This window comes from Grus americana, chromosome 20 (genome assembly GCF_028858705.1).
Source record: "Grus americana isolate bGruAme1 chromosome 20, bGruAme1.mat, whole genome shotgun sequence".
NCBI classification, from domain to species: Eukaryota; Metazoa; Chordata; class Aves; order Gruiformes; family Gruidae; genus Grus; species Grus americana.
Window position 1 is genome coordinate 8161676 of NC_072871.1, and position 25965 is coordinate 8187640.

Sequence of the window (25965 nt, forward strand, 5' to 3'; positions counted from 1 at the left end):
GACAGCCAATGTAATCAAACCGAATTTGGAAAAGGTGATCTTAGATCTAGTACTCAAGCTGTAGTACTATAAAGCACTGGAGTCTCTTTGTCAAACAAATACAGTGCTAGCAAATAAGGAAAATGTTAAGCTTAGCCACCAGAACTTTGAAATTGGGAGAAATTGTAAAATTTAAGGATTCTACAAATGTCATTTGTGAGACTTCAGTTATCAGAGATTCTAATTCTCATTTACAGATAAGTAACTTACCATGGGCCGTTTCATCCATGTCAGGACTTGTCACAGAATCTTTTCCCCCGAAGTCGGAGCTACATTCGGACCTGAGATCCTCAATCTTATTAGGAATATCTTCAGATGTGGCACTAATACCTTACACATAACAAAAGAAGCATCTGTAATAGTCTTTCAGAGAAAAAGGAAGCAAAATCCTGAAGCTGTTACAATGTTTGGTGAACACTGCAATAATCAAGTCCTAACTCACAATAGCACCTAGAGACGTTATGAATTTCTATACGCCTAAAATAACATTTTATTTCTGCTCTGTATCTTCAACTGTTTTAACACAGCCATGAATACACTTTGACAATGGGCATTAGAAAGACACTTCACACTGTTAAATACTTTTCAGAAAATGAAGAACTGAGGTAGATATATGCTATTTACTTAAATAAAAATGTTGTAATAAAACTAAACACAAGAAAGTTAGGAGTTTCTTCCAAATCAATACTCCACTGCTAACCATTGCTATTGTAGCACAGAGTATTCGACATTCTGTTGCCTTTTTTATTTCTTCTGTACAATGAACAAAGACTTACTGCTTTGAAAATTCCAGAATGAGTGCAAATAGTTATTTTATGAGTGAAATGATGTATAACTAAAGCAAGTGCAGCAAAGCGGATGCTGATCATGTTCTAACAGAGCAGCATGTTTTCAGAGACAATGAAACACACCTGATACAACGCTGAGGCCTGGTGTACTGGGTCGAGAGCTGACCTCCCTCACATCTGTGTCATCGGATGTGCTACCCAGCCCGGAACAACTTTCCAGTTCTTGTAGTCTTTCCTCCTGTTTTAAGTCTGGGGCCTCTACAAAAGGCAGACAATGAAGAGGAGAGGGAAAAAGTATCATTACTCAATGTCATGCTCCCTTAATACTCACATACAGAAGAAAGGGAGGTATGTGCTGATTTAGTATATTAAGTTCTAAGCTAACTTAACGACTTCAGCAAGAGTTTTCTCCCTGTACAGAAGGCAGGAGTCTGCACAGACAGCAATGCTCTATCTGCATGGGCATTCTAAAAAGTTTTTACTGTTTTAAGTATTGTGTTTATTAGAGACAATAGTATACAGTCCAATCTTCACTAGCCAAAGTAAACCGTGATCCTAGATAGCCCTACTTAACATCACAGGGAAGGAGAGCAAATAGAACTTTGCTTTACAATCCCTCCTTTTCCTTTTTGCCTCTTAAGAATTTCTTAAGTAACAGGAAGTCTCTCACAATGCTTTCCATCTTCTCTCTGCCTCAGAACAGTTTGTCTTTTTAATACTGGAAGTATTCACAAACACTAACTTAACTCTAGGACAATAATTTCTCAAAGAAAGAGAGAAAGAAGCTGTAGTTTTGCATTATATACCTCTGGAACAGTCTTGATTCATGCTAAAGAAATAAGTAAAAACTGCACGATTCTGACCTGAATCACTTGGCAATACTTCCACACTCCACGCCTCACTTGTGGTTTCTGATATGGTTGAACCTGTGCAGGGATCAAGCAACACGGATCCTGAACCTGGTAAACACAGCAAGCTGCCTAACATGTTCTCTGCAGCTGCACCTGCAAAAGTAAAGCCGAAGCATATAGCTAGATATAGGCTTCCTGAAGACAGCTCTAATAAGAGAGAAAAATAAGAACACATTCTAAGTGTCCTTAATAAAGTAATCATGAAAGACAAGGTTGAAAAGACAGAAATGAGCAATCAAATATAATACAGGTCATGCACACAAAATCCTCCTACAGAAAAGCTCCAGTTTAATCAAGGAAAACACACCTATTTAGAAAGGGAGGAGGAGGGCGGCTCTGCAGCCTCACTACTTTAGAGCAAGCATGAAGCATTTTAACATACCAGATGTACCACTGAGTTACCTGCTATTTCTTGCAAACGATCTTCATCGATATTTGGATCGAAGTCACTACCCAAGACATCTGTACTCCAAGTTTCGCTCACAGTTTCTGATATATCTCTGTCATCAGTCAATCCCATCATATCACGGATTTCAAATTTACGGAGCTTGTCATCAAGATTATCCTGAGTTGTGGCTATGTAAAAATAAAAAGTTCTCATTTTTTTTTAAAAGGCTTCCCCAGTTACTTCTGATAGAAAATAGGAAAAAACCCAAAACCAAAACAACCCTCTAATTCTGTCGGGTAAGACTGTTTTAAAGTAAGGCCTGTAAAGCACTATTATAGTATTCAAGAGACGCTGCCTGAAAACAGTTCTTAAGCACATTTGGGACATAAGAAGAAAAATCTTAAGCTAAATTGACAGAGAAAATGAATAAAATTTAGCAGACTATCAAGAAACTGATACAATCCCTGTAAGAAGAGCTTATCACAGAAAAGCTGAGGCCTCCAGAGATCATTCAAGTGTGAACCCCCTGCTCAAAACAGGGTCAATTACAGCAGGTTGCTCATGGTCACGTCCAGTCATGGTTTGAATGTCTCCAAGGTTGAGACAACACAACCTCTTTGGGCAACCTGCTCCAGCATTTGACAAATATATATTAAACAGGAAACTATCCAGATGCTTTAAGACCACTCCTCTCCAGATCAACCAATTCCCTGAAGGGAAAAACTTGGTATCAAGCAAAACTTTACACATAGTTTCTTGTAAAGGACTTAAGCCTCAAAATCCCATGCAATTTCTTTTTCCTAACAATGGACTACAAAAAATATTTCTAAGGAAAAAACCCCAACAAGCCCATAAATAAATGCAAGAGTGACTGCACAGGGAAGATTTTTACTTATTTTTTTCCTGAACTAGTCAATTTTTCAACCTTTTTCAACAGAACTTCAGCTTTACCACCTACAGCACCTCAGCCACATACGTTAGAGAATTTGCACCTGCCTTGTTCATGCTCTAACAGCTGCAGAGCTTCAACGCCATTGCTCCCAGAGGGGCCTGCGCCAAGCTCTGACACAGACTCCCCTTCTAAATCCAAAGATGACACAGAGTTGGAGCGATTTGAAGGACCTGTTAAAACAGATTTTACTGTAAATCTGATTTGAATAACAGTTCCTAAGTATACAGCATTAACAATCCAGGACACAATTAACTAGAAAGATGAAAAGAAATGAAGTAGCAGTTCCAATATAAAATACTGAATTAATGAACTAAATGTATAGTTGCTCTACTCTTGATCCTTATTCTATAGATACTTAACCCGCACTTTGATTTGTACTTCCCATGTTTAGAGTATCATGCTAATTATAATAATCTATAAACGCTTTATCAGAAATGGCTGGAATCTCACCATCACCATACTTAACTGTAACTAAAAAGTCAATAAAGTGTTTGCCTTTGTGTCTATGAATTTGTTTTCTTTTTTTGAGGAGAGAGAGAGAGCAAAAACTAAATTATGGAAGCTATTCAAAATAATGCACGCTGCATGATCTGTACAAACATCTTCAATATCACAAATAAACCTGTGCTTTGTTGTGTCTGAGGTTCATATAAAGTAACTGTCCAGAGTCCAGAAACTATTCTGAGATATGTAATAGCTTATTAAAACATCATGAAAAGTAAGTCTGAGAACTCTAAGCTTAGAGCTAAGTTAGATTAATTTAATAATTAGTTCTGCACTTAAGTTTCACCAAAAAAAAAAAAAAATCTGTTTTCTCTGTCTAAATACACTCAGGTTTTTTCTCCCTAATTCTCAGACTCAGTTATGCCTTTGCCAAAGGCATAAATATAAATTTGTCAAAATTTAGCTCCAGACTTTTTTCTTTGAATGGCAAAGAAAAAGAGAAAAGACAGACTCTCAGGGTAAAATAGCACAGTCTTCAGAATGGCAGAGATGACATGCTGTATTAAACAGAAGTTCCTTCTATAATTAAGGAAAAAAACCACAAAAGGGACAAAACTTCTTCAAGACTTAAGCAGCCCTTCACCTTCAGATATTCCTTCCAGATTATCACTGCAGAGGGAAAAGCGCAAGGTTTTATCAGGTTTACCATGGAGTTTGTTTTCATCAACAGGGACATCTCCTTGTCCGCCATCTGCAAGCTGCATATTTAAGATCTGGAAAGTGGGGAAAAGAAACAAGACTTCCTTAAAATAATCTCTTTTTCAGATAATTAAACAGTAAACAAAACATTGCACACATTTTTTCCCCTAGATGTTAATGGCACAATCAAATTTCTAGCATTCTGTTTGAAAAAAGACAGCTATCTCCAAAGTCAGAGCCTGGAGAGAATGTAAGGTAACCAAGGCGTGAACATAAGGCAAGTCCTGATAATAATGGAGCCACCAGCTCCCTCATCAGCCCAGCAGACTAATATAACACAGCAACTGATCGTTACGAGGCTACAAAAGTAGATAATCCGAACTATTGGGCAAGGCAGCAAAGATGAAAGCAGAAGCTGTGCTACCAGCTGATGAGAGAAAAGGCTGTAAAACCAGCCTTACCCTAAGCAACCAAGCCTGAAGGCACCATGGCGACAGGACCGTCAAAAGAGGCTGGGTCTGTGCATTTCAAGTTTGAGCTGCCAAAAACGTTGGGATCAGTGTTCCAGTTCTGCCATTCACCTGTGCCACTTGATCCAAAGGACAGAACATGCAGAGAGATAATCGAATCAGTTTCTTCAGGCTCAGAAACGATAGCCCAAGTTGGCTCTTAAGCATGCTAGATGCAGCCTCTTCATAAATCTGCCAGGTTCATTTCTCCTGTGTTAATATACTGCTTTTCACACCTTGCAGATATACTGAGGAAAAAAACCCGGCTAACAAAGAGAACTTTGAAAGCTACAGCCCTCGAGCTCAGTAAAATGAAGTAAGGATTTTAATTCCCATTCTGGATTAATTACTCGAGCTTAGCATCACAACTTCATTGTTCTGCTAGTAGAGAATATAGAGGCTGTACTTTTAAAAATATCTGAGATGTGACAGTTTTTGCATACCTCATTTTCTGACATCATTCCTGGAGTAATCTGTGGACCTGTCCCCAAAGAAATCACCAGCACTTCTTCTGGCTGAACTTCTGGGATAGTCTCCTGGGAGGATCCTTCATGATCTCCATGCTGATCCATTAGAATATTTGATCTACTTCTGCTACGAGTTGCTAAGGAAATATTTTGAAATAGCAACATTAGAAAGCTTTTCCTTGTTTAAGGAGGAAAAAAGGCAATGCAATGGAAATACAAAATGGCAATGTTTTGAATTAATAAAATGCATATTAAATAAACTTACAAAATGAAAAGTCATCTTAGACTTTGAGAGATGGAACTGGCGTTTACATTTGAGTACCGAACTATGAAAAAGAAAGCTTTCAACATAAAAAGTTTAGAGAAACAAGGTATGCTACGTCCTGTTTGCCTACACAAATTCAATGTATTCCAATCACAGAAAGACCCTTAATAAATTAATTGAGAAAATGAAGAAGTTTGTTACCAACAAAATAAGGTCTAGGTTCCAGTGGTTTATAACTCTGTTTAATTAATTTAGAAGTTTTTTCTCCTAAAAGGCAGGGAAATCTTATTCTAACAAGTGTCTCAAACCCAGACACACAATTCAACATCAGGTGGTTTCATTATTTTGTGATTCTCTACTAGTCTTTTCAAGTAGCCTCATATTCCCACATTTGGCACCGTGGAAGGAAAAACGCCCACGTGGAATTAAGATTTCTAAGTATGGCAGCATGACACCAGTTATTTCTTTATTTGAGCCGGGGAAAACAAGGCAAGTGCGCAGAAGCCACAGCCAAATTCTGCTTATCACACAAAGGCTGACAAGGTGTTTTTAAAAACTACATGTACGTATGAAATGAGTTGCATATAGAAATCAATGAAGAAATCTGAAAAAGTAACTGATTGCCAAAGTAAACCAAAGGCATGCTTAAGTCATGTGTTATAAGTAAAAGTTTCACAGAGAAGAATGGAAAGAGGGCATTACCCACCAAAAGGGGTTACTAGAGTTATATGAGCTGAAAGATTGGTAGCAGAAGTATCCCAGGCAGTAATGGCTGCCAATTGCTGTCCTGGATTTCGAAAGCATTAAAATGAAACAAAAGAAATAAAAACTTTGAGCAAAAACTATTTTATACCATAAAATAAATGCTGTTGTGCCACTTCTTTATAGGCTTAAGATCAGAACCATTCAGAAGCAGAGTTAAAACAACATGGGATAGGTTTGTTTTGGCATTGGTTTTGTGGGGGTTTTTGCCACTTATCAGGCTGTACATACTTTCATCCTGTTACACACTAACACGAAATCTCTCAAACAAAAATATCCCATGTGGTCATATTCATGTAAATATACACTGAAGAAGAGTACCACACTTCCTATTTTAAGAGAAAATAATATTGAAATGGAAAAGTTCAAGGCCCAGAAATCCTATTCAGAAAGAGGACAAAAACCCAACAAACATAAAACTGCATTACAATATACTAACAGCTGGAATTACATCAGGCAAATAATGGAGGAAGAAGAAAGCTTCTCTTCTCAGCACATCCTCTAGAAGTTCTGCTCTTGCTTTTTCATCCTCCTCCACATTTGCTCTCTTCTCAGACACAAAAATTTTAAACTTATTCTATCCCACTAATTAAATGTCATCACTTCCATCTTACCACTTTCCTAAGCAATCTTCCCTCCTAAATCTGCTTCCCATCTTCAAACTTCCCCTTTATTATCATTACCCCAGCATGACTACCAACCACTCCAGCCATTTTCTCAAGTTCAATCCAGTGATGAAGGTCACCATGCTTGCATCAAAAAGTAAGGAAGTTACACAGCTTTCTATGCAAAAGAAAATTCTTCACCATCCGCACAGAAAAAGTAGGAACTGAAGGTGTAGTCGAAGAGTAATCCCAAGAGATGACTGAAGAAATGGCACGGAAAATGTATCAAGGTATCTGAAATCATGCAAGAAGTCTGCTAGCTCTCCTTACCTATTGGTAATCGATTTTTTTTGTTAGCTGGAGTAGTTGCAGGAGAAAGTTGTGGGGTATTATACGGAGTCATTTCAAGGCTGCTGCTTTTCCCTGGTTTGTTCTGGGGTAAGTTTGCCAGCAGGTTTTCCAAAGCCATCCGATCTTCCTTCAGTTGATCACTTGACATTACATTCCGCATAAAGCCAACCTAAAAATTTAGAATTAGTGTTGGTAAGAATTGCAGCATAAATTATCAGTTCTATTTATCCTATGTGTAAACACATGGGGACAAGTTTATGCTGCTTCTTTTTAAGAACTTAAGATATTACCAGAGTAGTTAGCTGGCTGTATGTCATGTAAACCACTGTTCTACTCAAGCCCTCCAGAAGGTTAACAGAAGACAGTGGAGGAGTTTCAACTGCACGCCCATCAATAACTACATCCAGGAAAGCAGCCACACAGCTCTGCAAAGAGAAGAAATAGTTTTAAAATCAGAGACAATTTACTAGAGGTTGGAAAGAACATCAGTTACGACAAGAGTTAAGTAGTTTACATAATGATATAAGTTTTGCTTCCTACTTTTAAAATCTTAGGATAAAATGCCACATACCACTAAAGTCACTGAAGAGAAAGCAAGGAAAGCATGCAGTTAATTTTAACATTTCCTTCATTCCTTTTCTGCATTCAAAAGTGTTACTTACTTAAGTGTCTTCTTACAATTTCTAAAAAAAAATAATTAAACTGTTTTATGGCAATTAAACTGCCCTTCCTGAAGAATCTGCTGAGCATAGACTAAAAGTGAAACAAGGAAGCAACACACAGTATCACTTTCTCATCTGATTGACTGTTACTTGTATAACACATGTGTAACTTTGTATGATGACTGTGTAACAATTATAATTAGCAAAAACTTGGAAGTTACACAAGCAAATCAACAGGTTTTTTTAAACATATGACAATACATCAAAGATCATTAGTTTCACTGTTCCTCTGATGAAGCTAATTTCAGTATTGCTATAGATGATTCATATTAACAAAGGAAAAGCTGAACATAAAAAGCAAAACCATGCAAAAAAGGAACAGAAGATCCTTGCGCCAACAAAATTACTTGGTTTTAAACCAGACTTCATACAAAAGTTTTCCTCAGATCAAAATGTTTTCTTTAGATTCAGTAGAAAAACCACAGACAGTAATTCAGCATTTCAGTTTAAAATGTAACTTGCTTTTATTTCTTTTTTGTATTTTCTTTTAAGAAGTATTATGTCAGAGTAGAAGCAAGAACTCCTGACCCTTAATTCTAGTACTCAAGATTTTGTTCCCAGCTTTGTGCAGGATTTAATCTGCTTCTCAGTACATGTAACTTGGAAGTTAAATGCTTACGAAGTCCTTTGCAAGGTCTGAAAAAAAGAGACTGCAGAAGGATGAAGGATACACACGAGTCTTGGGTTTGGTTTTTTTTTTTTTTACAGTATGGATTCTTACTTTGTCAAATTTAGCAAGGTTGCTCTTCATACGTGGATCCCCTTCTTCAGAACCCGTCATTGCCAATTGCTGTAGAAGTCTCCCAACCTGAAATGAAAAACAAGTATGAAGAATAAGCATTTCAAAGCAACATCATGATAGACAGGATTATAAAAATCAGTTAAGACAACTCCTCCATTCTAATTTTTTTTTCATTTAATACTCTGAGAAGTACTTCTGAGTGAGTGGACAAAATCTTACGCTTGCTTTCAGAGCAGAAAAAAATGCAAGAAGCTTTAGAAAAAAGCAGTCATTGCATTTAACAAGAAAATCTGCACACACAGACGCTATGAGCATCCATACTCCCCCCCCTTCCCAGGAACAAAGCACGTTTTGTTTTTACAACACGTCAGAATTGAGAGCTGAATCTAGGTCATCTTAAACCTAGAGATTTTAAACAGCTGTATGTATTTTACTAAGAATGTGTTGGAGGGATAAATAAAAAGCCAGAGGGCTAACACCCTTGTTTCAGAGCATATATTTCTTACTAATCTCCAACTGCCAAACAACTCTCATCTTAAAGAGCTGCCAACTGCAAGCTCTGCTACAAGTGGTGACACAGGAAAGGACTGCTAATGTATTGTAGTAAAACACTGGCCAGGCCCTGTCAGTCTAGGTAAAACCCCCCAGAACGATTATACTGTGAGAATCACTCACTGTCCAGTTCATGGACAACATCAAAAAGTAGGTTTTGTTACTTGTGTGGGGAATATCCGCAGTCAGACAAGCGTTGCTTAATACCTTCTGACTACACCTCTGCATACTATCATTAAATTGCCCAAGTACTTGCACAGAGACAAAAATCCATCATGAATACTCTAAGGTCAAATGAAACAGTAGCTAGCTACCCACCAGAAACACTGGCCATTACTGCCAGACAGGGAGGGTTTTTTCAGCAAAATGTTTCATTATTTTGTACAATATCTGGCATAATATTTAACATTAGCAAGAACAGCACAACATTCATTTACATACATTCCAGAATTCATCTTATAGTCACTTCTACACTTTAGCTTCCATCCCTTATAATAGCTTTTATAGAGTACATGTACAACTCTTCTAAGAGATAAAGGCATACACTCTATCAATTTATGTCAATATTTTAAGCAAACAGACAAACTTTAGAGCATGCCTTTTCAGTAATAATTAACACAAATATTTTGTTAGCATTCCTCTTACAGGTGGGAGGGATAGTACCTTAACTGAAGTAACATCAGTTCTAGTGGGAAAAAAAAGGCCAAGAAGATTTCTCATACTTTTTTTAAGATTAAAGTGAATCATACCTGCATCAGATTAAATCTTGCCACCTCATTTATAGGAGCATCAGAAATTATCCCGTACTGTTCTGGGTTAACAATTGCAGGACAGATGAAACACGCTAGAAGAAGATCTGTACACATTGCTCTGACCTCCCCAACCTCCAGCCTGTCTACACATGAGAGTGTTTTGTACATTTGTGACACAATCCATCTCAAGCTGTGAGGAAAACAGTAAGTGTTTTGTTTGAGATAGCCAATGAATTTGTTCACTAAGGTCACCAGCTTGGCCTCATTGGAGTCAACCATCTCTTGGACTCTTTGCTTGAACTTGTCTGTGCCTTTCTCTCCAAATAACTTTTCCTGTTGTACTGGAGAAAATCTCTCAATTAACTTGTTTGAATCAGTTTCCAGGTGGTCTTCATCTTCAACCAGAAGCTGCATAATTGGCTCATGTAAAGTTGCAGTAAGAAAAAGTTTTGCAGAAAAGAGTCCCTCAGAGAAAAGTTTGAATAAGATGCTGAACGCACAGGTGCCTCGTCTCAAGAGTCGCCTAGGGTTGTCGCTTTCCTTGAGTTCAAATTCAATCAAGTAACGGAGGACCTGGAGGAGGTAGCTCTCGTCCTCCTGCATGATGCAATTGCCATAAATGGAGGTAAAGACTGTGTGAATGACACTCTGAGTGTTGTCCTGGTTGAGCTTCTCTCCGGCAACCAGACAGGATGCAATAAGCCTAGGGTTCTCTCTCAATCTGTTTAGGAATTCTCCGTAAGCAGTCTCCTGAAATCCCAACTGCTTATATCCATCAACAAACTGTGTGTCTTCCAAGATTTTAGCATGCTGGCAACATTCAGCAGGAGAAGCTTCAGCACTTTAAAGAAAAACATGGACATAGTTAAAGTAACTCTTAAGTAAACAAACTCCATAAAAGATGCCATGTGGCCAATCTATGATCAAGACTACCACCAAGGAAAAAAAAGTCTATCCATATAGTTAATACAAATGACTTGCAAATTCAGGACTAAGGAGAGTTTGTTCCCATAAATTATGAACAGCAGCAAAAAATCCCACATATATTAAAAAAAGGTAGCTTAAACAGCCAACAAGCAAGTTTCAGGTAAGTCAGATTCCCTAGTTTAGATCCGTTTCAAAAACTTTATTATTTTTATGATTAGTACAGCAAAGGACTCCAGATACTAAGCGTGACAAAACTGATGGATTTGCTGCAATTCACAGAAGTTTAGGAGTTTGTTCTCCCCAAGACCACCCCCCAAGTCACCTTGTTATGATCAGCCTGTCCAAGTTAATCCTTTGCTGCTTGGAAATCCATGCTGTGCGGTACAGCTTTTCAGCTGTCTTCAATACATCTGCATTGAGCCTTTGAATAAGTTGCTTTTCTGAGTTTACATACAGTCGTTCCTGCTTGAGGTGGTGAGCCAGCGTGTGTATATCCAGCTTCACCATCTTGGGCAGCGAGCGAGTTACACAGCACTCGCTGAAAGAAAGAAAGAAAATGAAACAGGTGAATTCCAACAATCAGGGAACAAGCTCTGTCAGCCCCAATGAAGCGATAAGCGGGTCATAAACTTACAGTAAATACTGCTATGACCCGTTCCACGTTAGCATATTAATATGTTCTCTCAAATCCACAGCCCACCATTTAATGACTGAGTCACTCTTTCCTAATGCAAGGTTTCCTAATTGCCAGCTTCATTAACCCCTTGTTATGTCAGCACATCAGGGACACTTGCATAGTAGTGAATGATATTTTCAACTCACACTCCTGAACTGAAATTAGTAACACAGTACAGCGCTTCCTGCACTGCACCTCCAATGCAGAAGATAAGGAACGGGCTATTACTTGGAGAGATGTGGCCATTACTACAGTTTAGGTACTCAGGGAGATGAAGAGCAGTCCCATTCCACCTCACTGTCTGGTGAACAGGCAAAAAGATTTCTGTGCTTACTCCTTTGTCCAAAAGCATGCCCAAATAACACAGCGCTACCCAAGTACTTGGGTCTGGTTCTCTCTGGCCTGTTAAAACAAATGCCCTCTCTCACCTATCCATAAGAGGCACCAAGCTGCCAATATTGGTTTTTTCTGCTAAAAAAATTTAAATAATAATATTACTAATATTTAAAAAAAAAAAAAATCAAGGAGTATCAATACCCCGATAAGGCAGAAGTTGGAAATACGTCTGGAGACTCTGCTCAACAGTAGAATTCATTCAGAAAAAAAATCCTCAAATATTTAAATTCAGAAGAATATTTCTTTGGGCCACAATCCAAAAATGTTTTAAAGAGAGAAAAACTGAAACAATCATAGGCTTTCATAGTACATCAGGGACAAAAAGCTACACAAACTACTGTTATGTCTCAATGTAACATCAGCTCTAACCTCCTCATTAGAAAACATCTTAGTTACCAGCTAGCAGTTAGATAAACAAAGAGTACGACACCATTCAAAACAAGTTCAAGGAGCTAATCTATCTAAAAATTAACTCTATGGAAGAAAAAAACCCCATCAATTGTATTAATGCTGACAAGGGAAGGGGCAGAACCATGCAGATCAGGTTATGTGTCCATGGAATTAACTGCTTTATGTCTTCATCCCCACCACAACTAACAGCCACTCTAGCTAATTTGGGAAGAAAATGGGTTTGATCCAGACATAATCTGTAACAGCTATCTGTCAGATGTATTGGTAATGGATATATGTCAGAGCTGTCAAGGGATCTGGTGACGCACCCTTCAAAGTCATGCCACAGTTAAATGACAAAACTTTCTTCCCGCGATCTGTAGTGACTCTGGAGGAGCCTAGCTTCACAAGATCATTGAGTCCATGCCTGAAAAACTACAAATAATGTACGATGCACTGCCCTAACACTCTCCCCTTTTAGTGTTTTAAAGATCTGTGGTTCACTGCTCAGCATAGCAGGAGATGATACTCTCTGAAGAATACAGATTAGCTCCCTAATTACACACAGGTTTCACATTTGTTGGGGTTTTTTTCAGTGTGTGGAGAGAGCCTGATAACCAGATGCACTGACAACCATCACTGCTCCTTGCGTGTGTAATTAAGTTCTTCCATCTGTAGTTTTAACCTCACAACCAAAACCCTAGTAGAGACAAAAAGAGATGCTGTCACAAGTCTTTATGCATAAAAAATTGCAAACTTATTACACCTGATGGTTTAAAACTCATTCCTAGAAAATACAAACAACCGCCTATATAAAGCTCTCAAAAACCCCCAAAGAAACAAACAACAAACCTCAGAAAACCTAAACAAAAAATCCCAGCAACGCTAACCAGTGGTTACAGCTCATGCATCTGAAGATGAGATTAAGCAAGGAACTTCAAGGACACAACAATTTAGATGTTTTTAACTAGGACAGTCTCAGAGAAATTATTAGAAAAAGAAACACTGATGTTACTGCCAAAGTTCTTTGGGAAACAAATAACAGCTTGCAAGAAATTTATTTTTAGTCCCAGAATTTTAGGGCTCTCAAAAGAAAAAAAAAAAAAGCGCATGTTAAACTTGATACTGCCTGCAAACACAGTAGTAACTAGTTACTAGGCTATGAGCTATTGATATCAGCCAGGAAAAAGAAGTTGCACCCATAAAAATATACATACATGAGATCTGCAGAACTACCTTCTGTCTTTTCAGACACTTTCCACTGTAAGGCTGTACTTAAGAGTTGCTCATAGTTTATCAAACCTTAACAGTCTTAGCTGATGTTTTCCATTTTGAGGTGTCCACTCACAGGCTCCACTTTTCTGGACAGAAAGCCAGTCCAAGTGGTTCTCCTGCTTGAAAGCAAGTTTTGGGAAGTAATAGGGGACCCTGTAAACAGCCTGTTGACTTCACCTGCATTCCTATGCCTCTGCCTTGCCAAATTTCAAAACAAACTTCAATTTTTGTGTCACTTATTAAAAACATATTTAGCAGTAGACAAGAAAATTAAACAGGTTCTGAAGTGTCTCATATACTTACAAGTTTTTCTCACTGTTTCACTCAGTGTCTTTTTTTTTTTTTTTTTTTGACTAGAGAAGATGTTTTCAGCATCAGGGATGGACTAAGCACTCTGACAGCTTTCAGCTCTGAGGAAAGACTTCTTTCCTTCCCTGGCCCACAGATGGGAGCAAACTCCAAAAGCCCAGTCAGCAAAAGAGACAAAGGTGGCCTGGAAACAACATACTTTTTCTGGCAAGTTATGATTATACCAGCAGTTTAACTGCTATTTTGAATCTTTTCTGGAGCTAAGGACAATAAAAATAATAATTAAAAAAATCAGCTAATACTCAGAAAGCAAATAAGATTCCTACACAGTCCTAAGTCCTAATACACATGCATATAATCCACCTGTCCAGCAAACAAAACCAGCAATAAAACAGTAGAAAAGGTCAGACTACTGCAAAACAATACTGTACCATTTGTGATGCCACCTAAAAAAAAAAAAAAAAAAAAAGACAATACGGGCCTCACACATACTCAGGAACTAAAGTTACCAGCTAACATACAAACGATTTGGGCGTCTCCTCATGACAGAGCATCACAGCCATTGAACAGAGACACCGAAGCACTGAGTAACTGTGAGAAGCTGCACATTGCTGTGCATTTTCATTTTTTTTAAACTAATTGCCACCATGAACTTCAGGCCTAGAACAAAGCAAGGCTCTGAAGACTACCACTACCTGCATCTGCACTTCTAAATACACCAATCCTGTGACTACGTGATAATACCCTATCAATTGGCCACTACCCATGTGTCTATCTTATCTGTCTCTAGTGTAGAATACCAGAAATAACAAAAGCAAGAGGAGAATTGATCTGGAACTGAATCGCAGCAGGTTAATAAGTACCTCTGCTTTGTCAAGAGCTATGAAAATCCACAGGAAGTCAACCGCATGACAGCAGTTTTTACCCTATGTACAAGAAAAAGGGATCATCAGCTTCCCTGTCTTCATAATCCTCCAGAAAACTTAAACTAATTTGACTGCTAGTGATTGCTACTGAAATACACGCCTTTGAAGAGGAATGCCTCATTCACTCCATTTACCAGTTTTTAAAAATGAGTTATTCTGAAGTCACACAAGCATAGCAAGCAACAGCGCAAACAACTTTGTCTTCACCTTAAGTTTCTGGCAGACATTTGAGAACACCAGAGATGAAAAGCGGGTAGTTTAATACACACGGTACTTCAGCAGGCTTCAGATGGGCTCTAAAGAAAACCTGCAGTATAGTAAAAGAAAACCCCAAAAACTGAGTTGAGCAACATGCACGCGCTATTAATCTCTTCAGATAGTGATACTATTAACACAGCCTGTCTTGAAAGAAGAAACTATTGTACCACTAAGACACTGATCCCCTCCAAAAACCTCTTCCCTTTATGATCGGTAAGAAAAGACAACGGTTGCATTCTCTGACCTTCCCAGGCTACACAACATGCACTCCCTGCCAGCACTCAGGACAAGAGCTTTAGAAGCAATTAGCCATAGCTACATATTTGGAAACACACCACCGAAGGCAGCATTAGAGCACAGCGAGCAGCAGCAGCTTCAGCTGGTACTAATTCCAGAAAGTTGTTGGTCAGATTACCTTATCAGTTTCTCATAAACAAAAAGGTGCCTCTAATGATCCAGTCACCTGGTTTATGACTACCACGCACCATACTTGAAATAATAGATGTCTGTACATAGTTGTATGAAGGAGATCGTTTAGGAAATTTAGATATCCAACGGTCTGCTGTGGCGGAAGAAACAACAGATATTAAATAGCTCCTCCTGTATGCTAATTATTTCTCGATTCTGGCAATTTTGTTTTGATATGGAAACATTTCAATTTTTTGTCAGTTATTTCAAGACTACTTAGTAACCTGCTAAAAGCTGTGACACGGTAAGAGAAGCTTAGCACAACAATTCAAACTATTTCACTTCATGTTGCTCCACCATACCAACAACAAAGATTGCGTGGCCTGACAGCATCCAAGATGTTTTGCCCCGCTATCAGCATGACATAACTGTTCAGAACCCAACACAATCTCTGCCTTTGATGAATGCAGGACGCAGATCGCTTCCTACATTTAAAAGTCCCAGAAAACACTGCATTTAATCTTTAGGTACTGAGCTCTAACTTACAAAGTACATGGTTTAGTACTGTGGCATACAGGAACAAGTGACATCTATTGATTATTTCTGCAATTCAGTTGACAGAAAAGAGATTAAGGAAAGTAGTAAATATTGCTAGTACACCAGATTCTTCCTCCTCCTCCAGCATTTCCTGCTAAGGGTTATTTGCTCCTCCTGAGTCTTGCTACGCAAGACTCAACTTCCAAAGCAAGTTTGGGCAGATCTAATACAGGCAGGGCAGGGCAAGGCAAAACTGAAATCACCGTCTTACTGAAAAATAATTCCTAAGCAAGCTTGAATAGCTTCCATGCTAATTCACCCCAGAAGAAATACCTCTTTCTTCATTAATATTTATAGTAATAACTAACAAGCCTTATTTCTTTATATAAGCTAACAGCCTATCTCCCAAAGTTGAGCTAACAAAATCCATTTTTCAGTAGGATATTTCACCATGACCTAGGAGTCCTCTGCTCAACTCTCATGTTACAATACCCGCCATCTCAAAACGTGTACAACATGCAAAATGCATTTCCATTTGCTGCAGTTCAACTCTCTAATCAGTAAGAAACTCATACCTCAAGTTTGTTTCTGCCCACTGGCTACTCTGCAGCTAACATTGAACATACTGTCTATTTATCCAGCAAGATTTATGTGCAAGGAGCACCTCGTTTCTCATGCCCCTTAACAGAACCTATCAGTAATGCACAGGATCGTTTGGCTACTAAATTATCTATTATGGCATTACTGTGTTGCATAAAATCAACAAAAGCATATAACCATGCTAAAATCCACTCCAGTTGCTCATCATGCTGGAAAGAGGAGTTCCCCTTACGTAAGGAGTGGTACTAATAAACTTTTAGTAAGAAGCAGTGCAGAATTCAAAGCCACTCACACTGACAAAAACAACCTGCTCGGCCCAGCCCGGCCCCTACTCTGGAGACTAGCTCCCTTTCTCACCGTGAAACAGCCCATCTGCGGACCACTGTGAAGGGTAACCACTATTAAGGACAAGAGCATATTCTCCAGGACCTGCCAAATCTCCCATCAAAACCCTCATGTGGAGTATCTTAAATATTTTGGAACCCTCCACAGCAGCAGCAGTTTTTCAGTCTATTTCCTAAAACCACCATCCCACTGCTTTGACAGAAACGCAGTATTTCATGTTTCATGTACTGTCCGTGCCATTCCCCCCCATCATCTTCAAATTGCAGCTTCTACTTGCAAGGCAATTGCATCGTCCACAAAAATAGCATTCTACCTATCGGTAAGTGTAGTGTCACATGCTCGGTTTGAGCGCTTAATCGGAACGGTTCCCTTCCTTCGGAGCACAGTATCATGACTTTGCAAGAAAAAAGGCAGATACTTGCTTGATCGAGTACTTCAGCAATAAGGGTCTATTAGTAACAGAAAAGGGAAGTCACGGTACTCGTCAAGTTACAAGTTTTAAACCTGCATAACACAAAAGCCACCAAGAAGAGACGGCAACGACGTTCACGCCATGCCGCTTCGATAGCGACTCGTTGCCCAATCCCACAGCGCCCGAGCGCAGAGAGGGCCCCAGCCGCCAAGTGCTTCAATTTTTCAAATACCTCTGCAAACCTCAAGAACTACCGGTTCCCAGCCACTAACATGGCAGGTAGGACTGGCTCCGGCCGGAGGCGGCTGACAGAGGAAAAAAGGCACAGATAAAACACTCGAAGAAATCTTGCGCCCAACTTCTCTCTGTCCCCCCCCGCCGCTCCCCGGGCACCAGCCTTCCCCCCTCCCCCCGCGTACCCCGCACATGGCCCAGGACAAACCTCCCTCCCGGGAGTTAAATATAAATAAATACAGGCTACCTACCCACACTTCGGTTCCCCGGAGCGCTGCCCGCGCCTTCCCACTCGCTTCCCTGAAAAAAACCAAAGGGTTTTTATCAGGCCCCGGGCCGGCGGGAGGGCTGCGGGGCGGCCTGGCCTCGCCTTCCTCCCCCCTTCCCGGCCTTCCTCCTCCTCCGAGCAACGCCGGGGAAGGAGGGGAAAGGAAAAGAAACCAAGCGGTACCGCGGAGGGAAGGGGGGGGGGGGGTAACGACCGCGTCCCTACCCGGCCAGCGCCCCGGCTCCACCGCCGCCCGGCTCCCGCTGCGGCCCCGAGCCAGGCGCGGCGCGGCACTGCGCAGGCGGCGGGCGGTAACAGCGACCGCGCTCCTGGGACATGTAGTCCCTTGGCCAGGACCGGGAAGGGGGGCGGGGGGCGGGAAGCGGGGGCCGACGGCGGAGCTTTGCTCCGCCGTCGGCCCCCGCTTCCCGCCCCCCGCCCCCCTTCCCGGTCCCGCCTCATGCCTCCCCTTCAAGCGATGGAGCATCAAAAACAATTTAGGTAGCCGGCACTTATCTATAAGGATATCTCTATATGATGTGTGTCATCTCCAGGTGCTTTACAAACAGGTAAGATTCGTAAGTGTCTGTCAAAAAAAAAACCAAACCAAAACCAGGAAAGCTATTAACACGTAGATATGTCAAGAGCTCCATATAGAGCAATCTAACCTAGATAATAGCAATTGTTTCATCACATGTAACAACTTCAGCTGAAGACATGATTAATGCAATACAGTCACGGAATGATTTTTACTTTGCGCTCTCTTTTCCAGATTCTCAGAAAAAGTACAGATGTCGCTGACACCGTGACAGGGCCTGGTAGAAGCGTTGCAATGGAAAACAAGAGATTCGGACCGACAGGAGAATGTGGTAAGGTTACGGTGCGACTGATCTGCAGGGATGGGGACAGAGACCAAAACCACAACTCCCCGACAGGGATAGAGACCAAAACCACAACTCCCAGCGCATGTGATTGCTCCTCGTAACACACAAGTCAAATATTATGCCCAGTAGAAAATCTAGGGAAAACTAAATAGTGGAACATAATTTATTACACAAAAAATTGTCCCAACAGAGGATTTAAGAAGCCTGTTCTCTGAGGCGGGGGGGAAGATAGCTGGAGACACGAAAGTGCCATTTGCAGTCCGTCGATACTGCGTCACTCACTTGGAGAGTGATGCCTAGTCACAGCGTACAACGTTAGCGGTCCTCTGAGGATCTGATGTCACCCAACGCTGCGAATCCCCTGGGCTGATGAGCTCCCAGGCACTCTGTGAAGAAGGGCACAGTATGCAGGCTTGATGGAAATTTCATTGGGAAAGGGACAGACCCTTCCCAAGTCACCGCAGCTGCTTGCTTTTCATGCCCAAGTTATCTGCAAAGCTCTTCCCAACAGGCAACTCAAAACAAATGCCAGAAGTTTACACTTCGTATCTCTCACTCTCCAAAATACTGATTGTGTGTGCCCTTTTCTTAACTGACACAGTTACTGCCCTGAATTCTCTCCTCTGATAACAGAGAACGCCTTATGTAATCGAATCTTTAACGTCCAAACAACATTTTAGAAATAACTATGGCAAACTGAAATAAAACAAAAAAATTTTCATCAAGCCCAGACACACAAGACACCAGCAAACCGTCACGCATGGTACCATGCAGCCAGCTGTCACGCTGTATTCCCAGCAGTAACGCAGAATACTGCCTGTATTTACCACATCACTGGGAACTGCAGAAAATGAGCCCAGGGCCTAGAAGCATGAAACTGCCCCCACCTCCAGCCTTTTCCGCACAAGGTTTCCTAAGAAGAAATAAAAGACATTATTTACAGTTCTCAGGATGCATAGCTACCCTAAGAGATAATTCTTTTAATCATTTGCACCAGACACCTCAGGATTTTTAAAAGGAGAAAAATCAAATCAATGTGAATGCAATGCAGATATAATTCAATTAAAAAAACCAAAACCCACAAAGAGAGATAAAAGACTCAAAATATACGTCAAAGTAGGAAGAAAAGTATCAAGATCAAAATGGCATTTCCAGATGTGTGTTGAGCAACAACGAAGTCTTTTGACAATGTCTCACTTCATAATCCAAAGAAATGCAGGCAGCTGGGCCAGGCCCCACTGGCACAAAATGTAACTTTTTGAAAGTCATTTACACTCACAGAATGCTGCCTGAAGGCAGCAGCGTCTCTCTATTTGTAACCCTTTTTGTAGTACAGTTACCTCAAATTGTTAAATCTTGTGTTTGGTACCATCCAAAGGTGAACGAACAACTTTTAATTTCTCATCTTATGGCACCCTTCACTCACTCAAAACTTTCATTACTAATTTGAAGTTTTGTGGTTGTAATATTTGCTTTTGTGCTTTTAAAGATATACAGGTAGGTAACATATGTATGCATGACCCGCAGACGTGTAAGCCAACAGCTGGCAGACATGCAGCCAGGCCTGTTACCTACGTACCACAGAAGTGATCGGGGTGGATCTACACTCCTAAGGACTGTACCTTTACCTTCCTATGGAGCTTCCCATCCCAAGAAGCCAAGGGGCTGATGTAACACTGCATGGTGAGTTACATCTGAGTGAGGACGTGATGACTCAGTGTCGAGACATCACAGTTCAGAAGGTGGCAAGTGCCTTCCCTGAGAGACCCACTGGCTTTCTGGTGGGGGCCGGTGCCAAGCGTGGTGTGCCTGCCCTGGATGGGGTCTGCACCCTGAGGCACATGCGGAGGGACCCGCGGCTCCTTGGGGCTGGCTGCCTACATCATCACCTTGTCCCCAGTGCTTCCGTGGCTGCCCTGGAACGGGAGTTAATGGGCATCTGCCTGCGGGCTCAGGGGGCCCTGCTGGGCCAGGCCCTGCTCAGCTGTGGAGGGACGTGTGCGTCCAGCCAGGCCCCGGCCCCAGCGCAGGACCCCTGCCTCACCACACCTCCCTCACGGGGTCCCGGCGGCCTCGGGGCCGCTGCTGGGGCCACCGCGGACTCCCCGGGGCGGGAGGCATCGCAGGTCCGCGGGCCAGCAGGGCCGACCCCGCGATGGCGGCTGGTGCCACCCGGGGCCGGTAACCATGGAAACTTCCAGAACGTCCCCCCGTCCCCTGCCCGCGCCCCGCCATGACGGCGGCCCCCAGCCAATGAACTCCCTCCGCTTGGCTCACGCTTCTCTGTTGATAGGTCCGCGATGCCGGCGGGGTAAACCAATCGGGTGGCGGGAGTGGGGCGCGCCCGGCATGTCAGAGGGACCGCCTGATTCTCGCCAATCAAGCAAGGCCAGCTTAGTAGGAGCCAACCAATGGGAAGGCTCCAGCGAGGGCCCTGCCGCCAATGACGAGCCTCCACGAAGGAGTAACGGAAGGTATATAAGGGCGGGCGGCGCGGCCTGGGCGTGCAGCAGCCGTTGGGGGTGCAGGGCTCCGGTGGTGACGGTAAGGGCGGTGGCGCGGGCCTTGGGTGGCCCAGGGGAGGAAGGGGAAAGGAAAGGAAGCGAAGCGGAACGGCGGCGGCGCCGCCGCCGCTGCTGCTGCGGGGGGGGGGGGGGGGGCGCGAAGCGGGGGGGCGGCTGCGCACGTGCCGCCTCCATTTTGTGACCGGCGGCTTTTCATCAGGGTGAGGCGAGCGGTCGGCATGAAGCACCTTCTGTTGGCGCTGCTGCTGCTGGGCGCCGCGCGGGCGGAGGACGAGGAGAAGAAGGAGGACGTGGGCACGGTGGTGGGCATCGACCTCGGCACCACCTACTCGTGGTGCGTGGGGAACGGGCCTGGGGGGCGCGGGGCGGCTGGGCGTGCGGGACCGCGGGGAGCGCTGGGCCTCGGCGGAGGTGGGGGGGTGAGGGGGGAAGCGGGCTGTAGGGCTGGGGGGTGTGGAGGGGAGGGAGCGGAAGGCGGGGGTGCAGGCCTCAGCGCCGCCTGACTGCTCCGCTACCTCCAGCGTGGGCGTCTTCAAGAATGGCCGCGTGGAAATCATCGCCAACGACCAGGGGAACCGTATCACGCCGTCCTACGTGGCGTTCACGCCCGAGGGGGAGCGCTTGATCGGGGATGCCGCCAAGAACCAGCTCACGTCCAACCCCGAGAACACTGTGTTTGATGCCAAGCGGCTCATCGGCCGCACTTGGAACGACCCCTCTGTGCAGCAGGACATCAAGTATCTGCCCTTCAAGGTGGGTATGAACGTGGGGGCGGGGGGGTGGGAGGGGACCTACGTGTCTGGTCAGAAGAGGCTCTTAAACCGTGGTGCCCTTCTGAGCACCCCTGCAGTTCCCAAGCTCTCCTGAGAGGGCTGTGGTGTATAGAGAACAGTTCCCTGTGTCAGCCAGCATTCACATTGTCTGCTACAGAGAGTTTACTTAAATCCTCAGGAAGAAAGAGACAGACAAGTGGGAATAGTTGTGTGGATTGTTGAGTAGGACAGTATACATTGTTCTTTCCAGGTTGTTGAAAAGAAAGCCAAGCCTCATATTCAAGTTGATGTTGGAGGTGGACAGACAAAAACATTTGCTCCTGAAGAAATTTCTGCTATGGTCCTGACAAAGATGAAGGAAACTGCAGAAGCTTACTTGGGGAAGAAAGTAAGTTCATGAGTGCTACTAATAAGAAGTTAAAGCAGCAGCTTTACAAAACTGAAGATGGGTGGGCTGAATCTGAACTAACCTTGTCATCCTGATCAGTGCTGCTGGCCCCTCAGGCGGCCCAGTGGAGTGGGCTCAGCTGATGGTGGGCTTTCACCTCCATTTAAAGAACAGTGGCTACTTGTTATTAGCATTGCTGTGGCTGTTGACAAGCTATGTGCTTTTTTCATTTCTGTAACAAAATTGTGTCCCTTATTCAGGTTACCCATGCTGTTGTTACTGTGCCAGCCTATTTCAATGATGCTCAGCGTCAGGCTACAAAAGATGCTGGTACTATTGCTGGGTTGAATGTGATGAGAATTATTAATGAGCCGTAAGTACCTTGCCTGTCTGCCCCTGGGGAGATGGGGGTGGCAGTCCCAGTGTTCTGAATGGGCCTTCCCTTTGCAGGACAGCTGCTGCCATTGCCTATGGACTGGACAAGAGAGAGGGAGAGAAGAATATCCTCGTGTTTGACTTGGGTGGTGGAACCTTTGATGTCTCCCTCCTCACAATTGACAATGGAGTCTTCGAAGTTGTGGCTACTAATGGTGACACTCATCTGGGTGGAGAAGACTTTGACCAACGTGTTATGGAACACTTCATCAAACTCTACAAGAAGAAAACTGGAAAAGATGTCAGGAAGGATAACAGAGCTGTGCAGAAGTTAAGACGGGAAGTGGAGAAAGCAAAGCGAGCCTTGTCATCACAGCACCAGGCTAGAATTGAAATAGAATCCTTCTTTGAGGGAGAGGATTTCTCAGAGACGCTTACTCGAGCCAAGTTTGAGGAGCTGAACATGGTAAGTTTAGAAAGGTAGAGTTACATCACCTCAGCTCTAGGTTGGAGACTTGTGAATGTGCAGTATTTCATGGTGTGACATCGCACTTGGAGTATAAATAACTTCTGCTTGCACTAAAAGTTAGACAGCTGCTCCTTGCCAGGGTGGCTGGGGCTGTGTGCGTGTTAAAGATAGTGGAGGTCTTGTCAAGGCTGGTCAGAAGCCAGGAGATGTTCCCCCTCTGTAGGGGTTGTCCTTAGCACCTAAGGCTGTGTAACTGGGAGATGAGGCATGTGGGAATAAGGTCTTACAGTCCTGCTTGGGTGTTTCTCTTCCTAGGACCTGTTCCGTTCCACTATGAAGCCTGTTCAGAAAGTTCTTGAAGATTCTGACCTAAAGAAGTCTGATATTGATGAGATTGTTCTTGTTGGTGGCTCTACCCGCATCCCCAAAATACAGCAACTAGTTAAGGAGTTTTTCAATGGGAAAGAACCTTCTCGTGGCATTAATCCAGATGAGGCTGTAGCTTATGGTGCGGCTGTTCAGGCTGGTGTTCTCTCTGGGGACCAGGATACAGGTAATGACACTGTCACTTCAAGAGAGCATTGACTGAATAGTGGATATTGGTTATTGACAACGAATGCAGTAGGACTTAAGTCTTTCCCAGTCCTCAAGAAGCTTTGTGCCTCTGAGGCCTTGGGGTCCTGTCTGCAGCAATGGGGTGCTCTTTCTGTCCAGTTGAAGTCATGTCACAGTCCTGCCCCTGATCTGTTACAGGTGACTTGGTGTTGCTTGATGTCTGTCCTCTGACACTTGGCATTGAGACCGTCGGAGGGGTAATGACTAAACTGATCCCCAGAAATACTGTTGTTCCCACAAAGAAGTCTCAGATCTTCTCCACGGCTTCTGACAACCAGCCGACTGTGACAATCAAGGTCTACGAAGGTAGGTGTAACCCCATCGGACAGCTGGAATCTCTGTAACACTTTCATACTCATACCTTGTCACTAAGGCTGTAGGTATTTTCTAGGTGCTTATGGATATGTCTATACAAAGAGCTTGGTAACAGTGCGAGCTCTCTGAAGCAGCTCTGATCAGGCTGCTGATCTGCATCAAAACATGTTACTAGAATTGTTTTCAAATTTCTTTTCATGGTTGCATTCTGAAGAGCTCCTCAGAGTAGGAGGTGATACCATAGGAGGTGTCTAGACAGATGTCGGGTTGGAATTAAAACGTCACCTTCAAGAAGTGTGTATATGTAGTTTGTGGTTTCAATCAGTACAAACTGCAGTTAGGAAAGAAATGTATTGTGTCTTCTAGGTGAACGGCCCCTCACCAAGGATAATCACCTTCTGGGAACTTTTGATCTCACTGGAATCCCTCCTGCCCCTCGTGGTGTCCCCCAGATTGAAGTTACCTTTGAAATAGATGTGAATGGCATCCTCCGTGTCACAGCTGAAGACAAAGGCACTGGCAACAAAAACAAGATCACGATTACAAATGATCAGAACCGGCTGACACCAGAAGAGATTGAGAGGATGGTTAATGATGCAGAGAAGTTTGCAGAGGAAGACAAGAAGCTTAAAGAGCGCATTGATACCCGGAATGAGCTGGAAAGCTATGCCTATTCTCTGAAGAATCAAATTGGGGACAAAGAGAAGCTGGGTGGTAAACTGTCATCTGAAGACAAAGAAACAATAGAGAAAGCAGTAGAGGAGAAGATTGAGTGGCTGGAAAGCCATCAAGATGCTGACATTGAAGACTTCAAAGCAAAAAAGAAGGAGCTGGAGGAAGTTGTTCAGCCAATTGTCAGCAAGCTCTATGGAAGTGCAGGCCCTCCCCCAGGGGAAGAGGAAGCAGCAGAGAAGGATGAGTTGTAGATACTGGCATCTCCGAGTGTGTGTGTATATATTGGACTCAGGAACACTTGTTTAAAATATTGAACTCTTAATTTGGAATGTAACTCTGAATCTTCACTTGCGAGTGGAGCTGGAAATGCTAGCCCGAAGTGGCTGTATACTGCTTTTCATTAGCAGTTGCTTGATGTCTGGGGAGGGAAGGGGAGTGGGGGGAGTGTAAATGCAAAACAGGGGTAGAAGTACTGGCAGTGGAAGCATTCTATTTAACAACTTGGTCATGCAAACTTGGTGTAGAACTTTTCTACCTGCAGTGACCATAATAAATTTGTTATTTACACTGGACTCTTCTAGCTTTGTGTCTTCCATTACCTGGTTACAGCAGCCAGGGATTACACCTCAACTACTGCTGTGGTAAGCCTTTGGCTGGTTGCAGGCTGCGCCCTTGCTCTTGTGAGCAGAGGGAGGGCCCCTGGGGGACCTTGACCTTGCACAGCCTTGTCCTCAGCACTTGCTGTGCTCTGGGCTAGGGAACAGCCTGTTGCCTTGACAGGTGCTACACTGTGTTTCTGAACTGCTGGTGTCCTTAAACCTCACTACAGTGCTATGATGTAATAGACCCTTATAAGGAAGGGGGTACATAACCTGAATGATAACCTTGCTTGTGCAGTCTCCCTGGAGTGGGAGGTTATTGATCAGAGCTGCGGCAGCACTATTTGCCTCATGATGCAAACTTAAATGAAAAGCACGTGAGGGAGTGGGGACCAGCCTAACTGCAAATATAACTTCCTGCAGTACTCAACTACTTTC

At 42.9% G+C, this 25965-nt stretch overlaps 2 protein-coding genes and 1 long non-coding RNA gene across 6 annotated transcripts in view; 2 read left to right on the forward strand and 1 right to left on the reverse strand.

The window, feature by feature from the left end:
• GAPVD1 (GTPase activating protein and VPS9 domains 1) overlaps window positions 1–18256 on the reverse strand; it is a 29402-nt gene extending 11146 nt beyond the window's left edge. The window contains exons 1-15 of one of the 4 annotated variants that reach the window (XM_054848583.1): window positions 18135–18256; window positions 17893–17941; window positions 17640–17712; window positions 11198–11413; window positions 9946–10789; window positions 8624–8710; window positions 7471–7605; window positions 7160–7349; window positions 5174–5334; window positions 4166–4295; window positions 3123–3248; window positions 2141–2314; window positions 1691–1831; window positions 951–1085; window positions 250–369 (exon numbers count right to left, since the gene is read on the reverse strand). In XM_054848583.1, coding sequence (XP_054704558.1) covers window positions 250–369; window positions 951–1085; window positions 1691–1831; window positions 2141–2314; window positions 3123–3248; window positions 4166–4295; window positions 5174–5334; window positions 7160–7349; window positions 7471–7605; window positions 8624–8710; window positions 9946–10789; window positions 11198–11382 — 2428 coding nt within the window. In that variant the 5' untranslated portion in view covers window positions 11383–11413; window positions 17640–17712; window positions 17893–17941; window positions 18135–18256. The remainder of the gene's footprint in view (window positions 1–249; window positions 370–950; window positions 1086–1690; window positions 1832–2140; window positions 2315–3122; window positions 3249–4165; window positions 4296–5173; window positions 5335–7159; window positions 7350–7470; window positions 7606–8623; window positions 8711–9945; window positions 10790–11197; window positions 11414–17639; window positions 17713–17892; window positions 17942–18134) is intronic. The other 3 variants (XM_054848586.1, XM_054848582.1, XM_054848584.1) reach the window with 3 other exon arrangements.
• Window positions 18257–18355: 99 nt separating this feature from the next.
• Window positions 18356–20361, forward strand: LOC129215424 (uncharacterized). Its single transcript, XR_008579996.1, has 3 exons — window positions 18356–18478; window positions 18682–18778; window positions 20321–20361. It is a non-coding gene; the product is annotated as an uncharacterized LOC129215424 (long non-coding RNA).
• A 911-nt stretch (window positions 20362–21272) lies between these two features.
• On the forward strand, window positions 21273–25500 carry HSPA5 (heat shock protein family A (Hsp70) member 5). Its single transcript, XM_054848448.1, has 9 exons — window positions 21273–21337; window positions 21518–21652; window positions 21840–22071; window positions 22342–22479; window positions 22740–22852; window positions 22930–23320; window positions 23639–23876; window positions 24077–24244; window positions 24620–25500. Exons 2-9 carry the CDS (start codon window positions 21537–21539, stop codon window positions 25177–25179), a joined length of 1956 nt encoding a protein of 651 aa, XP_054704423.1. The 5' UTR covers window positions 21273–21337; window positions 21518–21536; the 3' UTR covers window positions 25180–25500.
• The last annotated feature ends 465 nt before the right edge of the window (window positions 25501–25965 follow it).